The sequence below is a fragment of the Pelobates fuscus genome, chromosome 3, assembly GCF_036172605.1.
Source record: "Pelobates fuscus isolate aPelFus1 chromosome 3, aPelFus1.pri, whole genome shotgun sequence".
Taxonomy (NCBI): domain Eukaryota; kingdom Metazoa; phylum Chordata; class Amphibia; order Anura; family Pelobatidae; genus Pelobates; species Pelobates fuscus.
Window position 1 is genome coordinate 83,213,571 of NC_086319.1, and position 16,638 is coordinate 83,230,208.

General features: G+C 44.8%; 1 protein-coding gene across 2 annotated transcripts in view; it reads left to right on the forward strand.

Annotated features, from left to right (window-relative positions):
• The window catches only part of F12 (coagulation factor XII), a 59,043-nt gene extending 43,370 nt beyond the window's left edge, over positions 1 to 15,673 (forward strand). For both annotated transcript variants that reach the window (XM_063447316.1, XM_063447315.1), the window contains one exon: positions 14,127 to 15,673. In XM_063447316.1, coding sequence (XP_063303386.1) covers positions 14,127 to 14,282 — 156 coding nt within the window. In that variant the 3' untranslated portion in view covers positions 14,283 to 15,673. The remainder of the gene's footprint in view (positions 1 to 14,126) is intronic.
• The last annotated feature ends 965 nt before the right edge of the window (positions 15,674 to 16,638 follow it).

Genomic DNA, 16,638 nt, shown 5'->3' on the forward strand with positions numbered 1-16,638 from the left:
GACAATAGTGCAGGCTCCTTATATAGGCACATAACTCCTCCCATATTAAGCTCCACCCGCACATTCTCTTGACCAATCAATACAAATAAGAATTAACTTCCTGCTTGACCGCATGGCCTGTCCAGCACAATGGAGGAGGGGAATACTACATCCGGTATTCTCGCACATGCTCCGTACACTACTAATCGTATCTTGCCACGTGCAACCAACTGATCGATACGTCAGCATATGCACGCACACATGCCACGTGGTAATCTCGGCCTACTAAATTTATTTTTACCGAGATTCCACCACATTCCCCCCTTTGATGCCTCTTGATATTTCACAATTACTTGAGGCATCACTTAACCTTGGTTTGCATACACCGCAAGTTACCATGAACCAGACCAGACTTGTCTATGATGTGAATATTTCAACACTCATCTTTTTGCATTGGTTCTCCCTGATCTAGAGCCTCATATTTATAAATTGCCATTATCTGTGCAGCAGCCTTCCTTTCTGCTATATTTTCTATCAGGCTTTGCACAGACCTAACTACTAAGGGTATAAGACATGGCAGGAGTAGACACAACATTAAAATCAGTAGGACTCCGCCTACCAATGCCTTAAGCCCTCCTAACTGCTCATACCAGCTACCAAACCAACTACTTGGATTATACCCTTTCCATACCTGAGTAGGCACATGCGCTAGTTTAACCATATGGCTAGTAAGCTCAGCTATTGCTTGCCCTTCGTCATCTATTTGAAGACAGCAATTGCTTAGGTTAAACTTCCCACATACACCTCCCTCTACTGCCAATAGGTAATCCAAGGCTAATCTATTTTGGTATACTGCTGTCCTCATCTTGGTATTGTGCTTTGCTAGAAGATTGAGCGCTTGTGAGGTCTCGTTAGTGATAATCTCAACCACCGCCTGTAACCTTATAATGCGGTTGAGCATATAAATTGGGGTTCTATAACCAAAAGTACCATCCTCTGCCCACGTGGCTGGCCCATAGTAATCTATAATACGCTGGGGAGGCCATTCATTATCTTCCCAGGCGCCTATCTCTATGGGTCCCCTTTTCTTCCTATGATTCACATCATACACTTTAACACCCAAAGTCTCACCTGTTTCAATGGGTAACAAGAAGAAGGATCGCTTGAGCATACCCAACACACATGCCCCTTCCCAGTCCTGTGGCAACTCCGAATAGGCTTTCTTACCACAGATCCAGTACAAGTTTGCTGGGGCTCTCCAACTAGATGTGATGGATAAATCAAACCACACGTCCTTTAAATTGGCATATCTTGCAAACGGGTTAGATGGTTCTGAGACATTTGAAGCCGACCACCAAGTTGTATTCTTTGTATCATCATCATAAGCGTTTTGCCCTAGACAAGTTAATTCTCCTACAGAAGTATTATACATCATTCCTTTCCTCGCTATGCAAACATAACCTATGATGGAGGTCTTTAATCTCCACTCAGATTTACCTCTAACACTCATATGATAATCGGCTTGTGAAGATATTAATTGTTCAACTGCCTCAGAACCGGACATTACCTCCTTTGCTTCCCAAGGCCATTGGTCTCCCATGTTAGTACCTCCACACACATAGCAGTAGGTAACATTAAGACTACCGGCAATACTTTCAGCTAAATCAATGAACAGGTTTTTAGCATTATGGGGGATCTTATTATCTATACTCATTTCTTCATAGAAGGAATGGTATACCTGATGAGTCTGGGAGGTTACCGTATCAGTCTCTATCCCTATAAACAATATTGTCCCAGGGTCTAAACCCGTCCCGTATATTTGAAACCCAAATAAATTACCATATTTATCTAAGAACTTGTCGGGGTTATTTATAAGAATATGGACCGGATTGCATTCCATAGACTTACAGTATGGATTGGTAGGCAACTTAGTCACAATCATATCCTTGTCTGCTGTCTGTCCCCAAGTTGCCCACCCCACACAAGACCAATATGGGCAAAAATTATATTCTCTATTTGGGCATCTAGGACTCACATACTTATTTTTACTGCTGGGACAAATATATTTATCATTAGACCCATACGTTCTCTCCCATCTAAGATCCCCACATACATTCCACGGCTTTCTACCACTTGATATCGCCTTACATGCACCAAATAGCAGAACACCCGAAGAATGTACGGATTCTAATATTGTTTTATTAATTAGGGTCCCCTGAGGATCTCCATTCCTGAGAGTCAACCAAATTGTACGGGGTTGATACTCTGGGCTGAAGCACTTAGGTTCTCCTATTCCTAAATGGCACACACTATACTCTATATTTAAGTATCTACATCTTGATACATCTCCTTTACACTCGTATTGCGAATGCCAAATTAGGGTCTGGGAAATATGGTTACCTGTTTTTGTAGTCTTAATGCATACCTCACAGCTAGGAGTGTCGGTACCTCTACCTTCCTGAATATAAAAATACATATATAAAAACATTATTAGAAACACATCTTTCGTCGGCATCCTCAGTCTTCGTCCGTGCGATGGCACCTCAGCTTCCAGGATGTAAGGGCTTCAGGGAATGGAGTTCTGCTCGTCTTCACAGGGGTCTCTTCGAGACTTTTCCTGACTTTTAACCCCTTAAGGACCAAACTTCTGGAATAAAAGGGAATCATGACATGTCACACATGTCATGTGTCCTTAAGGGGTTAAACTACACGTCGGTGAGCGGACAGGCTTTATTATGGCCTTCTCACTCACTTACCAATCTCTGAAACAATAAAATTTGTAATCCACAAGGTTCCTCGTCACTCCGACTGAGTTGTGCGCTTTAACCGGATCTTGCAGGGATTCTCTGGATCTGCTGTAGCTTGCCAAGAATCGACTGCTGCTGGTTTAACCCTGGAGTGATGTATCCACGGAGTCACTTCGGCCACTTTTATCGCTGTAGGGGTAGACAAAAGAACAACATAAGGACCTCTCCACTTGGGCCCTAACGGTACATTATTCCACTCTTTAATCCACACTTGGTCTCCTGGGTGGTAACTATGAACTGGGGGATAAATATTCACAGGTAATCTATCTTGTACCCATTTCTGTACCTCCTCCATAGTCTTACCCAACTCTACAACCTGCTGCCGGGTAATTCCTTCTCCCAACTGACTCAAGTCCCCCCTTAAGTTACCAAGTACGGGAGGTGGTCGCCCATACATGATTTCAAAAGGAGAGAGGCCCATCCTTCTGGTAGGTGTACTGCGGATTCGTAACAGAGCTATGGGCAAAAGAACGTTCCACTTAAGTTGGGTTTCCTGACACATTTTTGCCAACTGGTTCTTAATAGTTCTATTCATTCTCTCTACTTTACCAGAACTCTGGGGTCTATATGCCGTATGAAGCCTCCACTTTATACCAAGCATATGAGTCAGTTGTTGTAGGCACTGATGAACAAAAGCTGGACCATTGTCCGATCCTATAGAGCAGGGTAGTCCATATCGGGGTATTATTTCTCGTAACAGGAATCTCACAACTTCTCCTGCTTTCTCTGTACGAGTAGGACATGCTTCTACCCAGCCTGAATAGGTGCACACAACTACTAGTAGGTAGCGATGTCCACCAGATTTAGGCATTACTGTATAGTCAATTTGTAGATCGGACATGGGGAGTCCCCCCATAAACTGAACTCCTGGTGGCTTTACTGGTCCTTGTCTTGCATTATTTTTAGCACATGTTACACATCTTTGTACAATGGCCTGAGTCAAGTTGGACAATCTTGGTATGTAGAAATGTTTTCTGAGAGATTCTTCTGTACTGTCTCTCCCAGAATGTGTCCCGTTGTGATAGTTTTGGACAATTTCTACCGCTAGTGATGCTGGAATAACTATTCTTCCATCTTCTAACTGATACCATTTGTTCTCCAAATACTTTCCAGGTTCAGTCTTTAACCACTCCTCTTCTTGAGCTGTATAAACTGGAGTCCATTGAGACAGTGGAGTTGGTATAAGAGCAGCTATATGTTCCACATATTCCTGTCTTCCTGATTCAGCGGCACGCTTAGCTGCATTATCTGCCATCCGATTTCCTTTGGTTACATCACCATCTCCTCTCAGATGCGCTCGACAATGTATGATACCGACTTCTTTCGGCTCCCATACTGCTTCCAATAGTTGTAGGATTTCAGCTGCGTACTTGATTTCTTTGCCTTCTGAATTCAATAGTCCTCTTTCTTTATACAAAGCTCCGTGGGCATGAGTGGTTAAAAACGCATACTTGGAATCCGTGTAGATGTTCACTCTTAAACCTTCAGCCAATTGTAACGCTCGTGTCAGTGCTATCAATTCTGTTTTCTGTGCTGATGTTCCTTTTGCCAGTGGCCGAGCTTCTATCACCTTGTCTATTGTTGTTACTGCATAACCTGCATAGCGAATCCCTTCTTTCACATAACTACTGCCGTCGGTGTAATATTGAACATCGGGGTTCTGGATGGGAAAATCACGAAGATCTGGTCTACTTGAAAATACTTCATCCATCACTTCCAAACAATCATGTTGACTTTCAGTAGGTTGTGGCAAAAGGGTAGCTGGATTTAAGGTATTAACAGTCTCTAAATGCACTCTTGGGTTTTCACACAACATTGCTTGATACTTGGTCATACGGCTATTACTAAACCAATGATTTCCTTTGTAATCCAACAACGTCTGTACTGCATGTGGAACTCGTACATAAAGTTCTTGACCCAGAGTGAGTTTATCGGCTTCAGCTACTAGCAGGGCGGCTGCAGATACGGCTCTTAGACAAGGTGGAAGTCCGCTGGCCACTGCGTCCAGTTGCTTAGACATGTAGGCAACAGGTCTTTGCCATGATCCCAAGGTGGAAGTCCGCTGGCCACTGCGTCCAGTTGCTTAGACATGTAGGCAACAGGTCTTTGCCATGATCCCAAGTACTGTGTCAATACTCCCACAGCCATTCTTCTTTGCTCGTGTACATACAGGTAGAATGGTCGTGTGTGATCAGGTAGACCTAATGCTGGGGCACTCATCAAAGCCTTCTTCACATCTTCAAATGCCGTTTGCTGTTCTTGAGTCCATAGGAAGGGGTCGTGCTCTGTACCTTTGATAGCTGCATACAGAGGTTTTGCCAATATCGCATAACTAGGGATCCATATCCTACAGAAGCCTGCTGCCCCCAAGAATTCCCGCACTTGTCTTCTATTCTTGGGTGTCGGTATCTGGCACACAGCTTCTTTTCTCTCTGGCCCCATAATTCTTTGACCTTCAGAGATATGGAATCCCAGATATTTGACAGTTGGCAGACACAACTGAGCCTTCTTCCTAGACACCTTGTATCCTGCCTTCCAGAGGATGTGTAGTAGATCGTGCGTTGCTTGCTGACATATTTCCTTTGTTACTGCGGCTATCAACAAGTCATCTACATATTGTAACAATACACACTCTCCTGGGATGGACTCGAAATCCAGTAGATCTTGACTTAGGGCTGAACCAAATAGGGTAGGTGAATTTTTAAACCCTTGGGGCAGTCTTGTCCAAGTCATTTGGCGTTTTGAGCCCGTTACAGCGTTTTCCCATTGGAAAGCGAAGATACATTGGCTTTCTGCCGTAATTCGGAGGCAAAAGAAGGCATCTTTGAGGTCTAAGACTGTAAAATAGGTTGCCCCGCCCGGAATTAAAGCAAGCAGGTTATACGGATTGGGCACAACTGGATGTATACTAACAACCGCATCATTGACTGCTCTCAAGTCCTGCACAGGGCGATACTCATCTGTACCGGGCTTTTGAACAGGCAGCAATGGGGTGTTCCAGGGGGAAGTACAGAATTTTAGGATACCATACCGTATGAACTTATCCAGATAAGATTGAATGTTCTTCTTAGCCTTCTGCGGGATGTGATATTGTCTTAGGCTCACTGGATAAACCCCAAGTTTTAGTTCGATTTTAATAGGTGGAATATTGCGGGCCAGTCCTGGTGGGTTGTTCTCTGCCCAAACTCCTGGTATGTTGAATAAGGATTCATCACTCCTAGGGTTTTGACTAGTCAACGCTGTTTAAAGTCGCCACTCTTCTTCCTTTGGTACGGATAATGTCATAATACCTGAAGGTCCATTAAACTTTAAGAATGTTGTTCCGTTTGGTAGGAACGTAATCTGCGCTTGTAATTTGGAAAGCAAATCACGTCCCAGCAATTGGACTGGACATTCAGGCATGTAAAGGAATTGATGTTTTACTACGTGGCCTCCCAATGTACAGAGTCGACTTTTAAGAACCGGTTTTGCAGCACTTCTTCCAGTTGCTCCTATTACGGTATTAGTTCTTCCAGATGGAGGAGCAACTAGGTCAGTCACCACCGAATGTTCAGCACCAGTGTCGATCATGAATGCACTCCTTTTTCCCCCTATTGATACATCGACCATAGGCTCCGCTCGACCAAGGGGGATGGATCCCGGTCGGTATCAATAGTCCTCCATGACCGTGTCAGCCAATCCTACGAAGTCCCTACCTTCTCTATCGCGGGACCTTTGCGCTGCGGGATAGTATCTGTCTTCTCTTATATGTCCTCTATTTCCATTACTTCCTCTGTTACCATTACTCCCTCTGGGGCCTCCTCTATCTCTCGCTCTGCCTCTAAAGTTTCCATAACTTGCCCTGGGTGGATCTCCCTCGTACTGCTCTCTTTTCGGACACTCGCTTCTCCAATGCCCTTCTTCTCTGCAATACGCGCACTGATTCCTACTCAGGGGCTCCCTATTCCACCTACTATCGCCTCTATCCGGGCCCCGTCTATCTACGCCTGCGATCGCTACCGCTAACATATCAGCCTTTTTACGCATCCGGGCTAGAAGAAGCCTGACCGGAAGTTTGAAGTGGCGCCAAATCAGGATAATTGGGTTTAACGGGGGTTGGTTCCGGAAGGGGAGGTTTAGTAACGGGTGGGATGGATTCTGAACTGGAGGAGGAAGCGGAAGTGGATGGGGACAATGGACGAGTGGGTGTGGAACTTCCTGTACTTGTATCACTTCCTTCTACAGGGAAGTAAGGGGGCGGCATAGGGATCTCGGACTCAGGGGGCATGTCCAAAATGGGCGTAACCACGGCCCTAGTGGACAAACGAGTCCTGGCCACCATAAGGTGACATTGCTCCTCGTGGCATATTCGGACCCATCTTGGCGAGTCATTTACGGCCTGTCTCTAACAATCAATATATGGAAACTGTCCGTAAAGTTCAGGCCTACCTGATACAGCCACGTGTACACGCTGTACCAGATTTGGATCCAAACTGCCACGTGGCAGCCATGCCGCAACCAAAGTAGGCCACTCCCTAGTGCACAAAGTGACCAAACGTACAGGGGACATTTTAACCCCAAAATCACATGTTGTAAATCCCTTTTTAAAATTCTTTACCATACAACCTAAGGGATCCAAAATCGTCGACTCCGACGCGCCCATACTTATCAATGGAGCGTCGTTGACAACGAATACTATACACACGTTCTATTCAACAGTCACACCCGTTTCTTCCGGCAACAGCACCACGTGGTACAGTTACCAAGTGAAACGTACACAATAACACAATAAACACTCAGGGAATTCCCGTACACACACAGCTGTTACACCAGTCACTAAGTAATCAATATTATGCCCTTTGGCGAAACTATACAGTCACCCACGCTATAATTCTCTATATATGAATTACCCGTCTATAACACACCCCAGTAACATCGTCTTTTACAAATAGTAGTTACAGTACGGTTAGCATAGGTCAAAGTACAATTTAAGGTCACAATACAATTATTAGTGGTTATGGTGTTAAACATGCAATAGACGACAATGATTAGTACTTATATACAATGTCAGTAAATATACAGGGTTATGGTACCGTGCACTATAATACAGCAACACACTATTAACACTCTCGCTAGACGGCTGAGCTCGCGCTATCTAACAAGATATACACTTTACTAGCAATCTTTATCACATATACAATCCCAACTAAACTATTGGCCAGTACCTTGATGGACTACCTAAAACTATCTACATCCGTTTTGGTTAGCCACACTGCCCAAGCACCACATATAGCGAACTAGAGGGCGGAATTTACAACAGAACCCTTTTAGTCTTTCTACTCTATCAATAGTCTAGTGGGTTCCAAATTTACACGCCTTCCCACTTACCCAAGATAGGTTGAGATCTAGCAAACGATAATGTACATCAGAGTCTGCTTAGTCTCCCGGTCCCTCCGACCTAGCGAACGTAATATACACCCTAGAACGCTAGTCTAGACAAGACACCGGTGTCCGGCTAGGGCTATTTACATAGAACCCCGCCTGACTCCAAACCAAATCAAACGGTCTTACTAAAGAGCGTTCGATTGAGCGGTGCGCCTTCGCTCCTTCCCTCCGACAGAGGGGGCAGATTCCATACACAGATTTAAACCCCTTATGGGCCTACCGCACAATCGGTATACCCCTAGTGGGTCCGCCGTCTAAAACAGCGGTCGTCTTACCTCCTCGTTCCTGAACCTGAGTTCACACTCATCGACGGGGACACCCCAGCACTTCTTACGTAGAGGCCGATGATCTCCTGGACAACAGACCAGTGGCGCCGAGACGAAGGGAGGTCCACGCAGAAGTTCAGGGGTGCAGCCGTAGAGAACGTGGGCAAAGATAGACCGTCTCACGCCTCTGCCTCTCAGCTACCGTTGAACGATGAGTTTCCCGGCCAATGCACCAAATGATACCGGAGAAACTGACGGAAGCCAAGCACAGAGAGATGGACACAGGTTTCTTCAGGAAGGAAGAGATTCTTTATTGGATCACCGATCGGGACTCAGAGGGACTAATGTCACCAAAATACAGCAAGTTCTGAGCCCCGGACAATAGTGCAGGCTCCTTATATAGGCACATAACTCCTCCCATATTAAGCTCCACCCGCACATTCTCTTGACCAATCAATACAAATAAGAATTAACTTCCTGCTTGACCGCATGGCCTGTCCAGCACAATGGAGGAGGGGAATACTACATCCGGTATTCTCGCACATGCTCCGTACACTACTAATCGTATCTTGCCACGTGCAACCAACTGATCGATACGTCAGCATATGCACGCACACATGCCACGTGGTAATCTCGGCCTACTAAATTTATTTTTACCGAGATTCCACCACAATATGGCATTGAGATAATGGCACATTTCTAAGGTATAGGTAGTATAAACAAGTGTAGTTCGCTACGTCTGTGGTTCTTCATTAAAAGGTATGAAATTAAACAGGCTAAACTAGTTGACATATGGCTTAGAAAAATTAATGTGTATAATGAATGGCTGATGATTAGCATGTATAGTCTGCCCTCTTGACAGTAATAGGTTGCCCTCTTGACAGTAATAGGTCGTTTAGCATTAGTTTACTAGTGTGAGGCAGTACAGCCCTGTCAATTAGTGAGGAAGTCTGTCTAGGTCCTGGCATGGATAAGCAGTAAGCGATTAAAAAACATAGGGGACATAGATTACATGGGAAGGTTAATTCCTTCTGGCAGCAGTAATAGACCTGTTAGGCAGATAGAATGATAGGGAGTAGTAGAAGGCAAACAAAATAGCTTAAGGGGGAGCAGTTATGCTCTGTGAGCATGTCCCTCCTGCGCTGGTGCACCATGTCGTTACCCTATACCCTTGCTGACTAGCATGATAGAGGATAGGGATAGTGTCCCGTTAGTCCAAATTTGGTCGCTTCACCGGCCCCAGGCCTTCACGGGAGCCCATGTGCATGTCCCTCCGCTCCAGCTGCTCTCAGTGCTGCAGGCGACATGCCGGGAGGTCCTGGTGGTGGGTAGTACCTTCCAAGTAAGTGGGTTAGGCAATCGGGTGCTACCCCTTCTGCTCCTCAGCCCAGGAAGGCGGCAGTGGGCTTTGGGTTTTGCAGGATGTGGCTTTTTCCTTGCTGGTCTCGCACACTCAGGCGCTGTTGGTAGTCTCCGTCGGTTGTCAACCGCTAGGTGCAGTTTGACAGGAGGTAGGTGTCTATGCTCTGCTTGTCCCTGTTTCTCCATTAAGGCTCGGTCCTTTCTGCTCTGCAGCTTCTGCCAGAATCTGCGAAAGAGGTCGTCCAGTCGGTCTTCGAGTGGCTTTAGTAAGCTGTGTGTCTCTGCAGCAGGATCAGCAGACGCCATCTTGGCCCCTTGTACACTGCTGTGTGCTTGCATCAGGGGCTGATGGATGTCGTGGTTCCGCTGGTGATTGATATGTGCCGGGATAACCCCCACCGGCTGGGGGGGGGAGCGGGGTTTCCACCAGTTTTGGCATTTTCCAGCTGGTCTGGTAGCAGGGAGATTGGCCGCTTCTCCCACGCTCACCTCCAACTTTAGGCCGCAATTTCGCTGTCGGGTTCAGCTTGTCCGACCGGGCTCCAAATCCTCCAGTGTTGAGATCCAGGGTGTGGCCTGCTCTCTACTGTGGGGGAAAAGATATCAATATATTAGCTTTTAGAGAGTTCTCGCTCGGAGCACACGGTTCATGCAGCCATGCAGCTCGGCGGTCATGCCCCGCCCCCGCGAGTGGGGGCTTCTAAACTGAAAGGGGGACCTATTGCACCCCCCGCCGGCCCCCACCACTGAGCGGCAGGTGGGGGCCCTAAAGTAAAATAAGAGGGGGACGGGGGACCTATTGTCCTCCCCGGCCCCCACCTCTGAGCGGCGAGTGGGGACCCTAAATACCAATATGGGGGGGGGGCTATTGTCCTCCCGCCTTGCCCCCACCCCTGAGCGGCGGGTGGGGGCCCTAAATTAGAATAAGGAGGGACCTACTGTCCTCTCCCCCCAGCCCCCACCCCTGAGCAGCAGGTGGGGGCCCTAAATACCAATATGGGGGTGGATCGATTGTCATCGCCCCCGGCCCCCACCCCTGAGCGGTGGGTGAGAGCCCTAAATTAGAATAAGGGGGGGCCTATTTTCCTCCCCACTGACCCCCACCCCTTAGCAGCGGGTGGGGCCCTAAATTAGAATGAGGGGGGTCCTATTGTCTTCCCCCTGGCCCCCATTACTGAGCGGTGGGCGCTCTAAATTAGAATAAGGGGGGGACCAATTAGGCTGAGAGCACTCTGGTTGATTGGTTTAAGCCATCTAATCAGAGTGCTCTGACAGGTAAATGACGAGACCGACAGGTAAGTCTCTACATTTACCTGTCACAGGACTCTGATTGATCAGAGTGATCTGTGTCATTTTACACAGCGTGGGAAAGTTCTTTGGAATTTTCCCACACTGTAATTTGTCTCATAACAACACTCTGATTGGTTTGTGGAAAGCAACCAATCAGAGAGTTATGAGTCAAATTACACAGCGTGGGAAAATTTCAAAGAATTTTCCCACACTGTGTAAAATGACACAGAGCACTCTGATTGGTGGTGGGGGCCAGGGGGAAGAACAATAGGTCCCCCCTTATTCTAATTTAGGGTCCCCACCCGCCGCTCAGGAGTGGGGGCCAGGGGGCAGGACAATAGGCCCCTCCCTTATTTTACTTTAGGGCCCCCACCCGCCGCTCAGGGGTGGGGGCCGGGGGGAGGACAATAGGTCCCCCCTTATTCTAATTTAGGGCTCCCCACCCGCCGCTCAGGGGTGGGATCGGGGGGAAGGGCAATAGGTCCCCCCCCCTTATTTTACTTTAAGGCCCTTACCCGCCGCTCACGGGTGCGGGCTGGGGGGGTCAATAGGTCCCCCCTTTAGTTTAGTAAGTCCCCACTCGCGCAGCCACAGGCTACTCACTGTTCACTAGACATGTCTCTACTCGCGGCATAGCGAGTAGGGGCAGAACTTACTAATACTAAGTAATTTTTACTTAGTATTAGTAAATTTGTCTGAAAGAACAATTTATGTCTGGTAGATGGCTCCCTAATACCGTGGGAATTAGGGAGTTATCTACTTATTCATTCCCATCCATTGACTGACTAAATAACTTACATTTTATATGAACTTGTTACTTGATTGTTGTAAGTGTTGCAAATGCTTACAGATGAATCCTGGCTATGTTTGTATACTTTTTATTTAAACTGGTATACAGTGTAACATTCTTCATTCTTCGACTGGGTATATTAGTACTTCGGCAATTCTGTGCTTCGGAACTTCGGCAATTCAGCTATTCGGAAGTATCCGAATGTCCGAATTGCCCGAAATTCATCTGAATTGACATTCGGAACAAAACGAATAGCACATGTCTACAAAACAGTTGCCCATGCTTTTACTATTGCAAAGGGTTACAAAGCGGTTTCTAAAAATGTTGTCTTCAGTCTATTAATTGACAAGCAGATAGTATGAAGATTGGCAAAATTCAATACCTTGTATTTCTAGGTGGAGAGGTACATGAAAAGCCTGGTTGCAGTCAATGATGCTAAAAAATATGCTATTCATTCTGAAATATAATGCTTCTCAGACTTTTTATAAGAAAGACTGTAAATATTGGAATCTATGTGTGACAGACTGCCTGGCACCCTGACTGGGTGCCTCCGCCAATCGCTGCTTCCTAGTCGCCTTGAGTACTATAAGCACCACACCGGACACCATAAGCACTGTAGTCCCTTAGCCACCGCAGTTTGGCTGGGGTCTTGCTGTCCTTCAGCCACCCTTGACCTTAGACAAGGATCCAGCTTCCAGTGGGTGGACCTCTCCTCCTCCAGAGAATATAGCAGGTCTGGCTGTGTTGCTCTTACAAGAGCTAGTGATTATAGCCAGTATAGTAATCCAAAGCAGGTATAGCTGGTCCCTACAATCTCGAGATGAGGCTGCGTGTTGAGGGTGAAATGGACTGATTTTAATGGGGCCACACTTGGCCTTTTATGCAAGGGGTACTCCCACATGGACCTTGTGGGGAACTACAATAAAGTCACAGACCAATGACAACAGTGTTTAAATGCATGACACTCTCATATACAAACATACAATCCCTCCCCTTTGCCTGGGAGATAATTGAGTCAGATACTGTATTAACTCAATTATCTACAGGCCTGAAAAAACACATTTTTATAAAACCCCAAAGGTACCTCTAGCACCCATGGGAACCCTATAAAAGTTATATCCTGACAGCCCCGATCTGGGTGAACAACATATCCAAAAATCACCCAGATCGGTTCATGGGTGCTGGATTTCCATGGAGGTCTTATTTTAACCAACCGCACACAAAATTACTGTCCGAAAAGAGTTCGAGGAAATCAGGCTGTGTGGACTGTCTACTTCGGGGATTCGAAGTAGAATATAAAATACTGTACGTATAGGTTCGCGAGTAGGTTAATTTTATGTCTCTCGTTCGGGAGTTTATTCCCACCGAACGGCGTTTGATTCCCATTCGAATAGCCGAACATCAGTGGAAGGTATGTGTTTAGCGGTCTCGCGCTGTCGAGTGTCCGATTTGAGTTCCATGTACTTGACGACCAAACACCGCTCATTGAGCTTGTGGCTTAAGATGGCTGCCGCCACATGTTCGAAAGCCAGCCGACTGCTTCGACCTGCTTTGAGAGTTCGAAGTTATGCTTCGAAACGCTTCGAGAGTTTGAAGTGTTACTGAGTGAATAATGTTAATAGGTGGCACACTTCTTGTACGGGTGGTCCAGTCATTCAGTGGTTTATTCAGCATTCAAACCCAGACTCCTGATCAGTTCGGTAAATTCCGTATACCGAACCATACAAGTTCAAAAGGTACAAACAGTGTCTTTAACCACAGTTTATTACAGGGGCCATAGTCACAGGGCAGGAGGCTGGCAAATAGGCTCCTCCAAAAGCCAGTGGCGAGGTTAGTTTTCGCCACACTATATTTTTGTGTTTGTGTTCTGATCCTTTTTATCTATCATTGGGAAAGATCAAATCACATTTTAGGACAATGCAAATAATGAGGTTAAAGACTTCTGCTGTGTCTCCAAAAAACCTGTAATATTAAATTCAGATTAATTGAACACACTTTCGTCACAAATTGTTCTTTCATGTAGAATTTTATTTTTTTTTCAAAATAAACTAACGAGGACAATAATCTACTCTACGTACTGCTTTTGAGAACGGAGGTAATGTGCCAGAAAAAAAAAACAATAAAACACTTAAGCTATCCCTATAAATTCTTCTTTTGCATTATTTGTTTCTCTTATTGAACCCACAATCTCATTTTGTCTTCCCGCAGGGAGACTCTGGCGGTCCTCTTGTTTGTGAGCTGGAAGGACGGGTTGAGTTGTACGGTATTGTGAGCTGGGGAACTGGCTGTGCTGAGGTTAACAAGCCTGGCGTCTATACCGAAGTGTCCAGCTACATTAACTGGATCAATGCCAACATCAGCTGAAGCAAAGGCAGATTACCAGTGGAGTGCCTGTAACACTTAAATCCCACCTCTACTGCAGCATATGCACCATCAAAATTATTTAGAATTGCTTTACTTACAAGTGCAGAGATTGATAATACATGCTGTGTTGATGGTGTGTCAGACCTGTTTTGGAAGCCCTGAAACACACCAGTCTTTTCAGTGCTCTAAAATAGATGTTATATTTCTTTTTCTTATACTTTATTTTCTTTCTTAGTACTCCATTCTGAAAAAGCATGCTTATGTATGCACCAATTTATATACCACTGTAAAGAGAGGACCTTTTTGTAATTTGTTGTTGTAATTTTTGTTAAGAAAGATATAGCGTGTCATTTGTTAAAAAAAAAAAAAAAAAAAAAAGAGTATTGAATAACAGAAACATTTATTTTACACATTAATAAACATGAAGGCTGGATACTGTTGGCTTTGGCCAATGTGACTTTCCAAATATAACTCGTTGTCTTTGTAAATGTATCTCTGGTATAACTGTGTGGAGTTTTCTATTGAGAATGAACTACACCCACATAGAGCAGCAACATGTCTGGATGTCCATGTGCTAGATGCTAGAGTGAATTGCAAACAATGTAAATTATATATAATCTACATTTGAGAATCCTATGACGTGGGATTCATGGGCAGTTAAATACCTCCAAACATTGGGAGCTTTACAACTGTGATATGAGTGGGAGGAGTCAGAGAGGGATATCACAGTGATACAAGGCAGCAACAGGTAGATTCACTATAGAGAGCTACAGTCTAGTGTGCATGTAAACCACTTGACAGACGAGGCAGGTGAATTGCTCTTAAATGAGCACAAAGGCTTAACACATTACCGGGCTGTGATAATAATATTCCATATTAATTAAGAATCTTTGATTGATCACTATTGAGCAAATTAAACTATTATAGATAGTTAAGATGGCGCCGGTACACAGTACTGAAAATGTTAATAACCACAAAACACAGCACAAAAATGACTCATGCATGTCATCACAAGATAGTTATGAGAACAGAACTAGCTTTTTAGATCAGAGATAATAACCGCACAGACCTGGCATGGTATTGTTGTTGGGGCTGGACAGCCTGGCCAGCTGCAGGTCCCATCCAATGCTTTTGCAAGGTCTTTGCTGGGCTGCACTGAAAAGAAGATTTGTTGGAAAAGTACAGACTATTCACCCCATTGATTATTAAGAACTTATAAAAGACGAGAAAACTTGGCACACATTGGAGTACTATCCACCTGTAATACGGACGCGTATTGCTGGTTCTGCTGATTTCCAGTAAAAGAGGGTCCCCTTCAAGCCTGACTGCCAGAAGTTCTCTCAGTCGAGTGCAGCAAGCTTCTCTTATGGTGATGTATACTTGAGCTGTTTCTTTAACACCTTAAGGACCAAACTTCTGGAATAAAAGGGAATCATGAAATGTCCCACATGTCATGTGTCCTTAAGGGGTTAAGCTGAATATTAAACTGTTTCTTTTAAGTTGAATGATTACTTATTAATAAAGTCTTTGTTAATCAATAACGTTTGTATTGATTATTTACAAGTACTTGATGTCAGTGTCTTTCCCTTTCTCAAATACTCAATTCACTCATCCCGAATAGGGTTTTGGTGCCCACCAATATCTTTAAAAACCTTAGGGTAATTGATTATTGCTTTTTGATATTGGCGCTTCATGAATTTAATGATTAGGCACAACACGAGCAAACACTATGGGTCTCAATACAACTTTAATGCATTTGATAGGTTTTGGCCTCATTAATATGCTATATTGTTTGCATGCTCAAATATTTTTAGTTTTTATGCACAAAAAATGTTTTGCAGAACACTGCACCATAAGCCTGCCTCTTTAGCCACGCCCCTTCACTCCAGAAAAAAGACTTCCTTATCAAATGTATGAACACAGTTGTCACTGACAGTACTGAATGATATGAACTACAAAGCAACCTGCATTAGAATGAGAGGACACCCAGAGAGACTTATAATAAATATATCACTACCTGTTCATAGTTTCTGTCTGCAGCCTTCTTTTCATTGCCGGGAACAGGAAACAGGCCAGGATTAAGAAAGGTAGAGTTTTATTTACCAGCAAGGTAATGACTCTAACAGGATTATTCACTGTCACGAGATAGACAAAATCCAGTGAAAATTGGCAAATTCCGATTGGAATGGGAATTCTCCTATTTACTAAAGGCAAATTAGGTTGGAATTCGGTAAGTAAAACCATACTCTAGAAATTGGCTGGATGCATTCAGTGTCCAGATTAAAATTAGTGCTTTCACATCTGAACTTTTTACAAAGTATAAGATTTAGAATATTCATAAAGCGCCGGTTTAAAC